At 34.4% G+C, this 17,214-nt stretch overlaps 2 protein-coding genes across 2 annotated transcripts; both read left to right on the forward strand.

Annotated features, from left to right (window-relative positions):
- Positions 1–967: 967 nt before the first annotated feature.
- Positions 968–3,364, forward strand: LOC140889774 (uncharacterized). Its single transcript, XM_073297501.1, has 4 exons — positions 968–1,258; positions 1,324–1,549; positions 2,349–2,739; positions 2,813–3,364. The coding sequence occupies exons 3-4, from the start codon at positions 2,365–2,367 to the stop codon at positions 3,362–3,364; spliced, it is 927 nt and encodes a 308-aa protein (XP_073153602.1). The 5' UTR covers positions 968–1,258; positions 1,324–1,549; positions 2,349–2,364.
- Positions 3,365–10,199: 6,835 nt separating this feature from the next.
- Positions 10,200–16,807, forward strand: LOC140887353 (glutamate receptor 2.8-like). Its single transcript, XM_073294560.1, has 5 exons — positions 10,200–10,519; positions 13,615–14,945; positions 15,083–15,398; positions 15,506–15,894; positions 15,987–16,807. Exons 1-5 carry the CDS (start codon positions 10,252–10,254, stop codon positions 16,521–16,523), a joined length of 2,841 nt encoding a protein of 946 aa, XP_073150661.1. The 5' UTR covers positions 10,200–10,251; the 3' UTR covers positions 16,524–16,807.
- Positions 16,808–17,214: the final 407 nt, after the last annotated feature.

Consider the following 17,214-nt stretch of genomic DNA (forward strand, 5'->3'; position numbering starts at 1 on the left):
CTATTAGAAAATTAGAATAAATTTAATACATAAAAAATAAAAGAAAAATATTGGGTCACCCGGAACACCACAGATCTCCGCCCTTAACTTCGTGTGGGGGAAAGTTGTCTTAAGAATACAAAGTCCAACTCTAGTCTCGATTACATTTTGTTTTTGCATTGTTCCAGCTTCTACCATGGGACAACTTCTCGACAGTTTGAGACAACTCTTAGGGCCCGTTTGATAAGATTGATTACCCATGGATTGTTTTGTAATATCTCGTTTGACTCAATTTGGTAGCCCAGATAAGGAGATGGATTGATAAAATTCTATTGTAGCACCTTGAGAATGAATCTTTCACTTCTACCGTGGATTCTTTTTGTCCTGTTGGATTAATTTGCTTTTTTACCAAATTACCCCTTCACTATAAATATTAAAAACCACGACTCATTTCAGTGCGTAAACCTAAATCTCCTCTCATCCTTCTTCATCTGTTTAGCAGCACCGTGGAAAATGAAGAAAACCGAAGAAGGTATCGTCACCCATTAACTACACGAGGAAACTTCGGTGTCTGAGGGAACAGATTCGAACAAAGGGGCTGACGTTTAAGGTAACCTAATCTATGAGAGATGTGCAGTTTGTTTTTCTTATGCATTTTCATCCCTGTTTGAGACATGATATTAATTTTTTTTTATTTTTCCCGTGAAAATCGTCTCACATTCTTCTGAAATTTTTAAAAACGAAAGTGGGCAAGATGGAGATTAGGCGTCGTAATATTATAATCTTAATGCTGCTGCACCAAATGTTGCTTCGTACATTTATGCTGGTATCTATTTTGATACGACATCGCACACGATTACTCCGCCGACGACGGAGCCAATTTTGTAGAACAAGAGCTTCGTACACTATGACACAAAGAATGAGTGCACAAATTAACCATTTGCATAGGGTTATTGAAATGGGAGATGTCCAGTGTATCGTTAATTTGAGGATGGATCGAAATTAGATTGCACAATTATGTTACTTGCTCAATCATGTCGGAGGCGTGACAGATTCTAGATATGTAAGGATTGAAGAAAAAGTTGCTATGTTTTTGTCAATCTTAGCACATCACAAGAAAAATCGAATAATTGGTCATGATTACGTATGAAGCGGTCAAACAATTAGCTCCTATTTCCATGAAGTTTTGGGCTCAGTTCTGAAATTACATAGCATACTACTTGTGAAGTCAGACCCTGTCGACGACACTTGCAGTGATGAGACATGGAAATGGTTCAAGGTAAAAATTTACTTACTAGTTTATTACCCGAACATGCAATCTGAAACTCAACCTTAATGTTTCAGGGTTGTCTCGGTGCATTGGATGGTACATACATTAATGTCCATGTACCAATTTCTGAGAAGGCGAAATACAGAACTAGGAAAGGGACCATTGCAGTTAATATGTTGGGTGTGTGCAATAGAGATATGAACTTTATATTTGCGCTCACGGGATGGGAAGGATCGGCTGCCGATGCCAGAGTGCTCCGTGATGCCTTAACTCGTGATGACGGACTAAAAGTTGAAAGAGGTAGTGTGTTATTTTTAAATCTACACGATCATTGCCTTGAAATGGTATTATTATTATTATTGTTGACTAATATATACTTATTATTGTTGACTAATATGTACTAACTTCATAATATTAACTACATTATTGTTTTATGACTAGGTTCATATTACTTGTGCGACAACGGATATGCAAATATACCTGGTTTCTTGACTCCGTATAGAAGAGTACCATATCATAGGGATGCTTGGGGAAATCGTACTACTGCCCCACAGAATTATAAAGAGTTGTACAATTGGAGGCATAGTAAAGCGAGGAACGTTATTGAACGAGCCTTTGGTTTACTTAAAAAACGATGGGCTATCCTTCGAAGCCCATCTTTCTACCCCTTGAAAACTCAGAATCGAATTATAATGGCTTGCATTTTGTTACACAACTTTATCCGCTCTCACATGCCGGACAATATTGATGAGGATATTGAAGAAGAGACACATAGCCAGCTGCCAGATTTAGGCGATGAATTTATTGAGAACTTCAATTCATCTGAAGAATGGGACATGTGGAGAGAAAATTTTGCGAGAGCGATGTTCCGTACCTAATATATTTTAGTGTTTTTTTGTAAAACTGAATCTTGTTTTTAAATTTTGTAATGCACTTTTAATTTTTGTTTCTTTATCTTTTAAACTTTTATATGTTCTTTTAATGTTCCATATTTACAAATGTTTCAGTGCATATACATTTTTTTATAAAAATGTAATTCACTATTGCTATCGTTGATTATTATTGATTGCAACTAATTGGTTAACATAATGTGCAATAGGTACTAAATCACTGGAATGTTTGAATCGATGGATAGCGGAGCAACCAATTGGAGTGTGACTTGCAAAGCCACAAAATCCGATAAGACACGCCGTACTTGGACAGCACCGGAGGAAGAGGTCCTACTCATAGGTTTGAAAGATGTGGTAACGAAAGGCTGGAAAAGTGAGAATGGATTTCGTGCGGGCTACTTACCTTTACTGGAAGCTACCATGAAGAATGCATTTCCCGACACTGATATACGTGGAATGCCGCATATTGTTTCGAAAATCCACATGTGGAAGAAACATTACAGTAATTTGGCATCAATGCTAGCCAAGAGTGGCATTGGTTGGAATGATACGGATCACATGATTGATGCTACGAACGAGGCATGGGAAGCATTACTGAAGGTATTAGTTTTTATATGCATTCTGAAACTTTAATCTCTCAACTTTTATTTATGATTTTTATACCATTATTCAGGTGGACAATACTGTCCGAGCGATGCGCTACAAACGTTGGCCACACTACCAAGATTGGTGCGAGATTTTTGGAAATGACAGGGCAAATGGTGACAAAGTTGAAACCTACATAGAAATTGCTCAAGATGTAGTAAATATGGCCGAGCAATTTACTAATTCAGTTGAAGTTGGAATGGATGATGTTTACCATCCTATATTCGAAGACGCGGCTGAGTCTAGGTCTGTTACTCATACTCCCTCGCCCACTCCAAATCCAAATGGTGGGACAAAGCCGAAGAAAAGGAAACACAAAGTCATGAATGAAGGAGATGATGAAATAGTGTCTGCGTTAAACAACATAGCATCATTGACTAAGGAAGCTATGTCAGACCTTGTGAAAGAAATGGCATCAGATTCGAAGAAAGAAGAAGCTAATAGGCTGGATAATGCTATGGACAATGTCTTGGAAAAACTGCAGACTGTTCCAGGGCTAACATCGTGTGACAAAGTGCGTGTTGCAGAATTGTTGGTGGCTAATCCCAACAAGTTAGGATTGTTTTTGAAGCAGGCTTAGCTTGAGTCAGAGTCTCCTAAATACCTGATTTGAAATGCATATTTGATGTGTTTAACATTTTGTCATGGATGGAATTCAAACTGGAATATAGGTGTTGCTATCATTAAATCTTGCACAAGGTGCCCTTTTGGTGTTTTGTTTTTTCTTGCACAAGGTACCCTTTTGGTATTTTTGTTTTTTTGAACATCAATGATCAACGATGTACTTTGACGTTGATATTAGAATGCTGATGTTTTGTTAAATTCATTTTGGTGTGTTACTTTATGAATGTTGGTAGAATGATGATATGTACAATGATTATGTATTGCTCCAGGTTTCTTCTTCCTTTTTTGGTCTGCTGCATTTGAGTAATCCAGAAAAAACACTGGTTTTCGAAATATATTGTGTTCCCAAATTACTGCTTATGTATTGTCATTCATTTATGTCAAAATTTGTATATGGAGTGTATGGTTTTTTCCTTGCATGCCCTTCACAATCTTGGTAGAACCCAAAAATGAAATGAAATGGATAAGAAGTAATGTGTTTTCATAACACACGATTATATCATGCATTCTTATATATATATCGAAAGGGATGTCATTACATAAACATGTCATCTGCCACATTAATATTTAGGAAGCTGCCATTACAACCGGGAGGAACTTAAAACATCAATTCATTCTAAGACATCTATCACGGAAAATGAGGGACGTCTATAACATATACTCCATACAAAATAGGTGAAAATAAACTTTAAAATGGCAGCAACACCAAGGTCACTTTCACGGATCTTGTGGGGAGTCGTCGGAGCTGACTGACACTATCTCATTGTCTTTGTGTGAATCGATCAATGGGCGCTTTGGAGGGCGACCTTCAAGATGGTTGAAGCAGTTTCTTTTGTAACCGTTACTAGGCATCGGTGGAGGGTTACGGTATGCATCCACACCTTTTTCATATCCCCAAGATTTGCATCGTTGCTTTTTTGTGTCTTTGGACAGCTTGTTGTGAATCAAACCTACCTCCTGATGCACGACAACAACATGCTCTTTGCCATTCTTTTCTTCGTCGTCGGAGATGACAACCACTTCAACTTTCCTCTTGCTGTTTACACTGCCTTCAGAAAAGCCTTGGGATGTCATAGACATCTTCTTGATTTGTGTTTATCAATTTCTCACGAGTGGCTGCAAGTTTGGTAAAGCAAGATAACAAAAAATGTTACTTATTTATGGAGTAAAAAAGTAAAATTGTATTAATGATAAACAACTACCAAGGTGTAAATGCAGGTCATTCAAAGGATATTGTAGTAGATTATGATGTGATTTGTGCATTTAGGTCAACACCTATATTCTTATATTGAAAGTTGCAAATAAGATGTAAGTAGAAAAGTATGCAAATAAATAAGGATAATCTTGAATATCCAATATGGTAATATTGAATGCTGGAGGTTACCCGAGAAAGATGCATTTTCAGAGAGAAGGAAAGTAGAATCTGACTTGAGCTCATTCCATGCAAACTCCAGGACTGGAAATAAGTTGAAGTGAAATCAAGTAATAATCCTTTTGCCAACCATTACCTAAGACATCGGTAAATTACGTTATTAAACAATGCATACAAAGAACGAAGATATTTAAGTGTAACATGAACCATACAAATAATGTGTTGCACTAAATAACTTACCATATATGAGTTCGTTTAATAAACTTCCGGTGAAGTCTTATGTCTGTTGCAATGTATCTTATATATGATATATCTTATATATGATATATCACATTCATATCATATATAAGAATGCATCTCAATAATTTCAAAAGAAGCTTAAAACATAATAGTGTTCAAACACACAATATTTCAAAAAACAAAGTTATCGATTACTACGAAAGGAAACATAGTAAATGTCTACCGAAAATGAACCCTTGAAAGCTGGAATACATGAGAACACAACAATACATATTTATCTCACATTTTACTAACGAGGACAATGATCACTACCAACTGAACAAAGATCAAACAGCATAAGAACACAAAACAACAACAAACTTGTTCACGTGCATATGGTATGTTTTGGGCAGACAGAGTAGGTAAGACATGGCTTTGAGATGACATGTCACGATCATTCTGAAGCATTTGATTAGTGGCATATGGTAGATGTTCGGTCGAAGGAGAAGCAACTGGGCTTGAGGATGAATTCGCTGTGTGTTTATTATACTGCATACTACTGCCAATATCAAACGACTGGTCTTCAATATTAGTTGAGCTACTTTCAGTTTTATACGAATGACCCTCCGTGAATGTTGCAATTGTAGAATGATACTCATCGTACCAGAAGAATCTCTTCCCATGTTTTAGGCCAACCTAACATATATAGTACTGCTGACCCGGGCAGGTTGAGTGGTTCCCGGCTGTACGTAATATCATTAACCCGTTTCCGCATTCACATTGTGGGGGTGTCTTCAATTCCATGAAACCTGAAGAGAGTTTTTAAAATTGTGATTACACAAAAACCAAACAATACATATCAGGATTAATTTGATGAAATAAACAAAATCACAAGATTTAAAGGAAACAATCGTGTATAAGGATTCTTTAAAATAATTGAGATATTTTAATTCAATAATAATTAAGAATATGACTACGACATTATCAAATAATCAAAATCCAATCTGTACTTATGTTTAAATTGAACTTGACATAAAAATGTTCAAGAAATTTTGATTCTAGCTCTGGAATTCAATTCAGTAGATTAAATTGGTTCAAGAACTTGTAATTGTAGTTAACTTGAACCAGATCCGAAAATAGGGTCTATAGCTTCATGTACAGAAATCAATGATTTATGAACGTGAAATTCAACATGAGTTGGGAAGAAATTGAACCACATCTGCAAATTCCAACAATATCGTGCCATGTCCAAAGTAGTGTTGACGATTTATGAACGTGAAATTCAACATGAGTTAGGAAGAAAATTACCAGAACACGATGAAGGAAGCCGCAAAAAATTTGTTGAAATTGGCTGACGTTTTCTTCTCCAGAGCTTGCACGACAGATCTCGCAAGAATTGAAAGTATTAAGTTGCCGATTTTTTCTCAGTCAGGCATTGAAGAACTAGGGGAAAGAAAGAATTAGGGAAAAGAAAGAGTTAGGCTTCGAAGAAGTAAGAGAAAGAAAGTTAATGGGTGAGAAAATTGAGGAAATTAATGAGGGTATTTTGGACACAACATAAAATATATATTTATCAATCCCACCAATATACCACGTATCAAACATAATGTTCACTATTAAATATAAATATAATCTTCCTTTATCCACCACTTATCTATCAAGTTATTAATCATTTAGTTATCCTGTCCTCGTATCAAACGGGCCCTTAACATATATACCCAACAGTGGTACCTGTAGGAGCCGTTTCTCAAGCTTGCAAAAGCAAAGTGCCTAATGCATGGGAGTTTCCTTTCGAACCTAAAAGGGGTAGTGTCTTGACTCTTGACAAATCTATCTTTTAAATTCGTGTGTGAGTTAGTGTTGCGTGTGGTGTTGTCAACACCAACGACAACATGCAGCGGAATAATAAAAACACAAATAAATAAATAAAACATAGAGATAATGGTGCACAAGTAGTGCGATAATGTCTCAGTGCAAAATAATCACTTGAAAAAATAATCAGTTTATAAAATCAATGCTAGCGATTTTCTACGAAAAATGAATTTCCTCAACAATTTGAGAAAACAAATTGCATCCTAAAAACTCAGAATAACAAAACTAAAAGATGCAATTCATGTGTGCCGAAATTTGGAGCAAAAAGAAAATCTTCAAACAACACTTATGCACAATGTTGTCTTCGATATTGTCTCTAGCACGACATGGCAACACAGCTAAAGTAGCAACAATCGGCTACAAGACAATCTTCAGAAAATTCTTTGATTTTCTAACAATATGCGGCATTCCTCTCTCTCTCTCTCTCTCGATCTGTATCTGAATTCCGAATTCTTAAGTCTGTTATGCGTACAACAATCCTTTGATATATATATATATAGAAGTCTTCTAGACTTGATAATATTTCTTAATTAGTTTCCTACGAAATAAAGAAACAAATTAGTCCATATAACAAATAAAGTTTAGAAAGACAAAAATCAAAACTCATAAATCAAATCTTATGAAAAAGGAAAAGTATTATATATCAAGAAATTTATATTTTGAAAGGAAAATCATATTTTCTTTAAGACCTTATAATGTGACGCCCGGGGCTGAGGAGGCGAGGAGTGATCGCCGGTGCCAAGAGGTTGCACGGACAATGAGCGGCTCCGGTAGGCTTCTAGGCGGAGGGAGACATGAATGAACCGATCCTGCCGGAATGAGAGAGATTCTGAGACTGTGTAGGTATGAGACTACATAGTTGAGGAGAGTTTAAAAGATTTCATATGTACTACTCATATCAAGAAGGTGCATTTTCTTTTCAGGAGCTCATCATATAAGAACTCTAAAGTTAAGCGTGCTTGACTTGGGACAATTTTAGGATGGATGACCCCCTGGAATGTTTCCCAGGATGCGTGTGAGTGAGGACATAAGCACGCTGAAAAGACCCGTCTTGATACATTGGGTCGTTACATATAAAAATCACCTCTAAATTTCCAGTCAAGATAGATGGATGAGTAACAGGGGCATATCCAGGATTGTAAGTTTGGGAGGGCCGCACAGACGACGATAGTGTGCGACAACGACGGGGCTACCAATTTTCAATGAGAGTCTTCATTTTTGCTCTTTCGAAATTGTAGTTCATTAGTTAAATAAAACTTTGTATTTGTGTGTGATAAATATTAAAAAAAAAATTGATAACTAAAAGACACAAACTTTGAGCAAATGTTAAAAAAAAGAGGATCTCATAATAAATAAATATATATTGGAGTGTGAATAAAGAAATAACTATTACACACATATATGTATATATATGTTTTTTGTATAGCAATAAAATTCTAAAAATTTTGAGGACCAAAGAGATCCGCCACTACTAGCGAAATCAAATTTTAACTTAATAAAATCTATTTTTTAAACCAGTTTACACTTTTTAAATTTAATTTAAAGTCTAGAAAGTATTGTTATTTTTACTAATTTTTTAGATATTTTTCAATACAAAAATAATGATTGAAAATAAAATTTTAGAAATTTAGTTTTCAATTTATGGGAGATGTTCAAGCTTAAATTAAGAGGGTGTTTGGGTGAGCTTATAAGCTCTGTAAATCTGTTTGGCAATTTTTTTGTCAAACAGCTTATAAGCTGTCAAAATAAGCTGTTTGACAGCTTATAAGCTGTTTTTAAAAAAATAAGGTGACCCCTACTTTTTTAAAAAATATCTTATTTTGATATTTTACTTTTCCATATTATCCTTATATATTTTATTAAATTCTCACCCTGCCCTCTGCCCATTTTTTGTACATAATTTATCAAATTTTTTTATAAATTAAAATTAAAAATAATTTAATGTTTTAATATATGTTTAACATTTATAATAAATTTTAAAATATTTTTGTATGTATATTACTATTTTACATTACTTTCGTAATATTATACCCTTTTGGTAATTTTGACAATAAAAAGATCTTATAATATCAAACACATCAACATATTTAAGTTGTTTAAAATAAGTTCACCCAAACACTTTAACAACTTATTTTTAAAATAAGATCTGACAGCTTATAAGCTCCTAAAACAACTTATAAGCTGCTACAGCTTATAAGCTGTTTTTAATAAGTTTAGCCAAACACCCTCTAAGTCCAATAAGCCTATTAAATTAAGTACAATAGACCTATTATACAATTTTAAAATAATAAATAAAATTTAAATTGAAGGATATAAACACAATAGGCCTGTTAAGTTAATTATAAGTAGAATAGACCTATTAAACCATTTAAAAATAATAAATAAAATTGAAAATAAGAACAATAGGCTTATTAAAGCATTTTAAAATAATAAAGAATAGGCCTATTAAACCATTTAAAAATAATAAATAAAATTGAAAATAAGTACATAGGCCTATTAAATTAAGTGCAAATTGCTCAAAAATCTCCAATGCAAACATGTTTTGCTCTGCACTCCCTAGCCACTTTTTTGTACCATAATTTTTGTTAATTTGAACCACATCTTGTATGGTTTTGTATCACATCTTGTATTGTTGTATACCACATTTTATGACTAGGGACCCCAAAGCAAAACATGTTTGCATTTGGGGATTTTTGAGCAAATTGCCCTTAAATTAAAGCATTTTAAAATATTAAAATAATAAATAAAGTTGACTATGAAGGAATCCAAGATTCGAACCTCGGTCGTTACAAAAATCACAATCACCTTACCAAAAGTTAAGTCATTTCTTCTACAAGTTATGTTAACTATTTATATTTATACACATTATAAACAAAAAAATCATATATAATAATAAGAAATTCAAAAATTTTCGGGGCTACTGGTCACCGCCCCTGATTGGAGTTAGGCCTTCCTAAAAATGTCATATTATGCAAGTGTGCACCTATGCGGGAAGCCGGGACTTATAGCTCAGAATAAAAATAATTAAATAAATAAAGTCAACATCAAATTATATATTCAAACAGTTATCCCTGACTTTTTCTTCTTTTTTTTATTGTTTTTGCCCCCAAATAACATCTTGAAGCCTGATTCTAGGAACTAATAAGATGAACAAATGGTTACGCATTCCCAAAATATAAAGGACACCATTTGACTTCGACGATATCGCAAGTTCACCACGCGTTAATCCAAAACGATCGAATAATTGAAAATTTCAAACACGGTGACGTACATCAGATTCTTAATTGCATGCCAAACTATATAAATGACTATTTCTACATACTGGGATCTGAACCGCGCACCAAATTTCGAATACATTTGAAACTCACAAAGCCAACTACATGAAGCTTTCTTGTTTTCTAGTTAGTCTCTTTTTGTTTTTAGGCTTCTCAAGCAGCTCCGATGTCGATTATTTTTCTTCGACGGAGCAAAATCATTCGTTAGTCCACATTGGCTTCATTCTTGATTTGGATTCGGATTTTGGTTCCATGGTTGATTTATGCATCAATATGGCGATTTCGGATTTCTATTCGGACCATCCAAACTATAAAACGAGATTGAAGCTACACACCAAGGATGCCAAGACTTTGGTTGATATCAACTTTGCAGGTAATTAATTAATATCCCTTTTTTCCTTCTCTCTCAATCAAGTAGGTAATTAATATCCCCTGTTTTTTCTTCTCTCTCAATGAAGTATTATCGTCTAAGATCAAATCCACTGGAAAATTTAAGAAAATCTACGTTCACATTGTGCCTAGTTTATACTTTATATTATAATTATACGAGAAAAGAGTTGAGTTCACGTATTTCTCATTCCATTCAATACATTCAAGCGATAAGATTTAACTACTGTTTGAGATTATTTTTCGAAGTATTTTTTAGTTTTACCATCACAAAATTTTTAAATTTTATGAAGGAACTTAAAATACTTTCTAAAAACAATCCTAATTCAACACTACCTTAGACATTTTAATCTTAGTAGGCATATAATGTGGAAGTTATATTATAATCATAATATATATATATAGAGTTTTGTTATGCTGTTAACCAACCATACCCAACTTTGTGCCCACCATGTACAATAGGTGAGTTGACCAGTATAATTGGCGAGTTGACTTGTACATGGTGGACACGGAGTTGGGCATAGTTGGTGGGCAGCATAACAATATTATATATATATTGTACATAAATGTAGTAATATAAAATTTAAATTGGTGGAAGAAATTCAAAGTTCAAACATTTTTTATACGAGATTAGACAAACTTTCTTGGTTGTAGTTTTATTTTACAACTGTAGCTCGTCGTAGAGCATACTCTGTAGTCTCTTTTTTCTTATCTTTTTTTTTTTTTTTTATAGCATATGTAGTATTTGATTTTCATATTCCAATCGCGGACTTTGGCACATATTTGGTCAATGTTTGTATGTGCATGTTCTAGAAGTTGGGTTTGGGTCCAATTTGTTCAATATTGTTATGCTTCGGCTAAATGTCGACTAGTAAAAGCAATAACAAAAAATTTTATGATATCATGTTAATTTTATGAGATAGATCTCCGAATCTATACAACTAATGCAAAAATAAATTTTATTTGTCACTTTTCAGTCTATAGATATTGATATGATTGACTTATGTCAAAAATATGTATTCATAATATTGTTTCACATAAAGCTGTCAAACGAGTCAACAAAAGTCTGTCATTTGGAGGGATGGGAATGTGGGATGGGGACGGGGAAATCTCAACTCAACCCAACCTAACCCAACCCAAAGTAGGTTGCTACATGGACGTTAGACTGACCGACACATCCAAAAATAATATATATTTATATAATTCCCTATAATTAATTAAATTTATCATTTTATAAATAATTTTTTTAAAAAAAATGAAATTTATTATTCTTGATTTCAAATTTGTGCACATTAGACAAAAAAATTAATTAACACAAAAAAATCCATAACTTTCACTATAAAAATACCTTTATTACCATAATGCACAAAAATTCACAAATTTTTGTTACCCTTCAGTTCGGGTGATTCTATGCTACATCGGGTGAAACACTTCCTAATTTTTTGAGTTGTTCGCGCGAATATCTCCCTAAATGACAAAAAATATCATGTTAAATGACAAAAAAGTACAGGGGGGTCCACATGATTTTTTTTAGTAAGATGTTCGCGCGAACATCTTGATAAAAAACACAAAAGGAGTGTATCTCACCCGATGTAGCATAGAATCACCCCTTCAATTCCCATCAATTGTTAGCCAACTTGAGCCCACCCTACCCTAGCCCTCTTAGACCTGCAACCCACATGAATCAACGGATTTAGGTATGCTTTTGAAAGGTTCAATAAATTTCAACTCAATCCATTTAAATTATTTGGTGGAGTGGACCGACCTGAAAGATTTAACTCAAACTTAGCTATTCTCTTTTTTCACAAAATACCTACTCAAGAGATATTTATATGTCCTTCAAAATGTTACTTCAATTTTCTTTTTCTTTTTTTTATATATATATAAAAAATCCATTTTGAGCATTTTATTATAAAATTTTAGTGGTCGATTTGTATTCCTTTTTTTTTTTTAGAATAGTTTTTTTATTCCTTTTTGACTTTACACACTAGCAAAAAAAATAAAAAAAAATTTAGTTCGATTAAATTGAACTATTTGTCGGTAACGTACAAATTTTGTGCTCCTTCGGTGCAACTTATGAGTTATTAACTTATATATATTCGATAAACATTTTAAAAAAATAAAATTCTATCAAAAAAGTATATTTTTTAAGATTCATTACCGGTTTCAGTTTTGTTTTGGGTTGAGTTCAACATAGTATTAGGCTAGCTTAGGTATGAGTAATAATATGGGATTATGCGCTCTTTTTGTTGTCTAACCCTTATTTGATACGTTGTGGTTGTGGTTTTAACGAACTCACTCAATCAATCACATCTATGATTAGATGGATTTAAAGGAGTTTAATTCCACAATTGACTTTTGCCTTAGCAAAAACACCTAAATATTGGCTAGGGTTTCGTAATTTCAGGATTTTGGAAGTGTAATTTGGGTATAACATCACAAATATCTCATAAACATATATAATACTCTTTTATTATCATATATTATATTTCTTTATCTACCATTTTTTTTAATTATCCCGTTTTTACTAATCATTCAAATGTCCCAAATACGTATCCAATTATCCGTATAAATAATTAAAATGTATTTATTTATCTTACAAATCTCTTTAGATTTATATTTAAATTATTGGTTCTTCCTCAATTTTTACATTATTTATCCGCAACCTCTGTATTCATTTTTTTTGCAAAAAACAAAAAACAAAACAAAAAATTTCCAGGCTTTCCTCGAACAAAAATACATACACACACTCTGACTTTCAGAAAATTACGTTAAATTAAATATCATTTTTTTAAAAAAAAAAACCGAATTTTTTATATTCACAAACTCTCTATTCAAAGCTTCAGAGTTAGTAAATTTAAAATTAACAAATTTCTAATTGTGTTATCAACAAAAATACATTTTATTCATGTTTTTTGTTCCCCGATTATTTTGTCATACTCAAATTTTATAGTCTAACAGTAAAATGGCATAGAAAATATATATAGGATTCAAATTTCCAGTGAATCTTTAACTTGAATGTGAACAAGTATGCTTGTTGATATAGGAAGCTACTAAACTTCTGCTTCAAATGTGCTGCAGTTCAAGAATTACTGAAGCATGAAAAAGTGCATGGCGTTTTAGGGCCTCAAGGATCAATTCAAGATACTTTCGTCGCACAACTCGGAGAAAGAATTCACGTGCCATTTGTATCGTTCACCGCAAGAACATCGGCTCTTACATATGCCGAAAGTCGTTATTCTGTTAGAACAACACCAGATGATTCAGTTCAAGCCAGGGCTCTTGCAGAACTCTGTCTTGGATTTGGATGGTCTCAGGTTGTAGTTTTATACGAAGATACCGAATACGGCAATCGGTTTCTTTCGCATCTGAACAAAGCATTACAACAAGTTGAAGTTGGGATTGCATACATGACTGCAATCCCCCCAACGGTTAAGGACAATCATCTACGGAGAGAACTCAGCAAGTTAATGACAAAACAAACAAGAGTTTTTGTGGTGCACATGAACCCGTCGCTCGGTCATCGATTATTTGCTGTTGCGGAGAAGTTTGGGATGATGAGTGAAGGGTATGCATGGATTATCACTGGTAGCTTATCTAACTTCATGAATACAATGGATTCAGCCACCCGCAATTCGATGGAGGGAGTTGTGGGAATAAGGCCTTACGTCGAGGACTCGAAAAATCTGGTAAGTTTTAGAGAAAGATGGAAAAGAAATATGATACTAAGTAATTACACGGGTCCGATTATGGAGCTCAACGTTTATGGTTTATGGGCTTATGATACCATAAATGCATTGGCGATCGCGGTAGAGAAGATTGGAGTGGTAAATTCTAGTTCATTGTATGAGAATGGAACCAAAGGCATGTTAGATGGTGCAGATTTGAGTGTATCATCATATGGTCCAAGACTTCTAAGTGAATTGTCAGCTACAAAATTCAGAGGTTTGAGTGGAGACTTCCAGCTTGTTGATGGAAAATTGAAGGCTTCCCCTTATGAGATATTCAACGTGGTCGGAAACGGTGAGAAAACGGTAGGATTTTGGAGTCCAGACAGAGGAATAGTCAGAGAACTTAGCTCTACTGGTGAAACAAGCTACTCAACTTCAGCAAAAGAACTCAAACAAATTATTTGGCCTGGAGATTCTGTGACAACGCCCGCGGGTTGGGCTATCCCGTCAATTGGTCATAAGCTTCGAGTTGGAGTGCCTTGGAAAAGTGGATTTAAAGAATTTGTTGATGTGTCAGTTGATCCTACAACAAATCTTACAAATGCATCTGGATTCGCAGTCGACATATTCTTGGCTTCGTTGCACATGCTTCCCTTTCATATAAACTACGAGTTTCATTCTTACAATGACACCAAAAATATAAACTGGTCTTATGACGACATGCTAGCCAGGATACCAAAGGTACTTGCAGCTGTTACCAGTTTCTAATTTCTTTCTTCACAATCACAAGTGTAAATATAGCCATAACTGGAAACATGATTGAGGAAAGAGTAAAAACATCGAATTGAAACTTTATTTCTTGGCTCTTTCTGAACCAGGACTTTGATATGGTTGTGGGGGATACCACAATTTGGGCTCCCCGAGCAGAAATAGTTGATTTTTCCCAGCCGTGTTCAGAATCTGGAGTCGTTCTCGTGGTAAGAAATAGAAAACCATTTGACATGTGGATCTTTATTAAGCCATTGAGGTGGGATCTCTGGCTTGCAATCGTTGCAGCTTGCGTTCTGATGGGAGTAGTTCTTCGTATATTGGAGAACCAAACTACTAACAGCAGTGAAGGTGTCGTTCGGCCAATCGAAAAGAAGCGTGGAATGGCATATCTGTCTCCTGTCACGGTTCTTGCTTTCCCAGAAAGTAATGTCTCACTTGCACAGGATTGATTCATTCTCTCTGTTTTCCATGTTATTAGCATGTCTTTTGTTGTCTCATTAACATTAAATCTTGTCTTGATCTTTGGACAGGGAATATGGCGTCGAATAACTGGTCGTTCTTCGTGCTGATATTTTGGGTTTTCATGGCATTTATACTAATGCAGAGCTACACAGCAAACTTGTCAGCAATTCTGACAGTAGATCAATTGAAGTTTGCATTTTCTGATAATTACTATGTGGGTTGCCAGGATGGCTCCTTTATGGTAAAATTCTTGACAGATCAGCTACATGTTAACGAATCGAGGCTCAAAAAATATGCATCAGCTGAAGCATACCATGATGCTATGTCTAAAGGAAGTAGCAACGGAGGCATAGATGTCATATTCGACGAGGTTCCTTACATGAAGCTTTTTCTCAACAAATATGATTCCCAATACAAAATGGTTGGACCAACTTACAGGACTGGTGGTTTTGGCTTTGTAAGTTTTGCGTATATCCTTGTAAGTTTTAGACATAAACTCATCTTCAAAATTTTAAACATTATAATAATATTGTGTCATCCTTTACTCAGGCATTCCCCAAGGACTCTGTTTTAACTGCACATTTTTCCAAAGCGATCTTGGAGATTACTCAAGGTACAAACATGACAGCGATCGAACAAAAAAACTTCGGGCCTGGATACTCTTCCCAAGATCCGCTTGCTTCAATGATCTCGCAGCAGACATCTAGTCTCACCGTGTTCGAGTTTGCAGGCCTCTTTATTATTGTAGGATCGGTAACTTTGTTTGCTCTCTTCTGTTCCGCGACCCCGATTGGAAGAAAATTAACTGAGAACATTGTACATGTCTATCATGTCATAAAAAAGTGGTTACGTTTTAGGAACTCGAAAGTTACTGCCACTGAGGGTATCATTAATGTAATTGCTGGTGGAGATATGTCGTCCCAAGGCGAGGTGGACGAGGATGAATCGTTACACGACAACGGTGCTGCTGCTTCTGTTGGCGGAGAAAGAGGCCAACAAGATGTGGAAGATGCCGGTGGGCATGGTACTGAGAGAGAAATCCAACCAACGGGTCGAATTGATGATAATGAGGAAAGGAATTCCTAGCTAGAAGCCTACAGAGTTCCAGAACGGATGATGACATGAAATTTCTCACTAGTGACAACTAAATGGTGAGAGCTTTAGTGTAAAGGATGTATTGAATTACCTTTTTTTCTCTCTTTCGAAATTGTAAAAACAACACAAGGGGTACTGTTTCATGTAATTGTAAGTTCGCGTCTGTTTTGACGGCTCTAGAGTTCCCCAACTTTTGTATACAAATATTCTTTCATTTATAATTACATAAATTATATGCATCCATTTTTAGTTATAAGACCCTTGAAAACCTGAATAACAATTGATATATATGAAAAAATTGAGATTTTAGTCTGTAAGTTGCTTATTTTGCATTTTAGTCTTTTAACTTGTTCAAGTTTGATTTTTCATCTAATAACTTTTTTTTAAATTTATTTTTATCGTATTTTCTCCGGAATCGACTAAATCCATGGAATATTTATTGTTTATTGGATATTAATTATTTCTTACATGGATCATATGGTGCTAATAAAGCCTATGCTACATACATTGAAATTCATCTAGACAAAAAAATAAAGCAAAACGACGCCTGATTTTCAAAATAGCAGGAAAACAAGCGTTTCAATTTGTATAAGTAGATTTTAATTTATGTAATTGTTAAGTGAGATTTTTACACTTATATTATGCTATTAATTGACTCGGACTATGTTAGTTTTCGAGCAGT

Source organism: Henckelia pumila, chromosome 3 (assembly GCF_033568475.1).
Source record: "Henckelia pumila isolate YLH828 chromosome 3, ASM3356847v2, whole genome shotgun sequence".
NCBI lineage: Eukaryota > Viridiplantae > Streptophyta > Magnoliopsida > Lamiales > Gesneriaceae > Henckelia > Henckelia pumila.

Coding starts and splice junctions, on each gene's coding strand:
- LOC140887353 (XM_073294560.1), top strand. CDS start 10,252: ATGAAGCTTTCTTGTTTTCTAGTTAGTCTCTTTTTGTTTTTAGGCTTC. Junction 15,399..15,505: donor GGTTCTTGCTTTCCCAGAAA/GTAATGTCTCAC, acceptor ATCTTTGGACAG/GGAATATGGCGTCGAATAAC. Junction 15,895..15,986: donor GGACTGGTGGTTTTGGCTTT/GTAAGTTTTGCG, acceptor TCCTTTACTCAG/GCATTCCCCAAGGACTCTGT.
- LOC140889774 (XM_073297501.1), top strand. CDS start 2,365: ATGTTTGAATCGATGGATAGCGGAGCAACCAATTGGAGTGTGACTTGC. Junction 2,740..2,812: donor CATGGGAAGCATTACTGAAG/GTATTAGTTTTT, acceptor ACCATTATTCAG/GTGGACAATACTGTCCGAGC.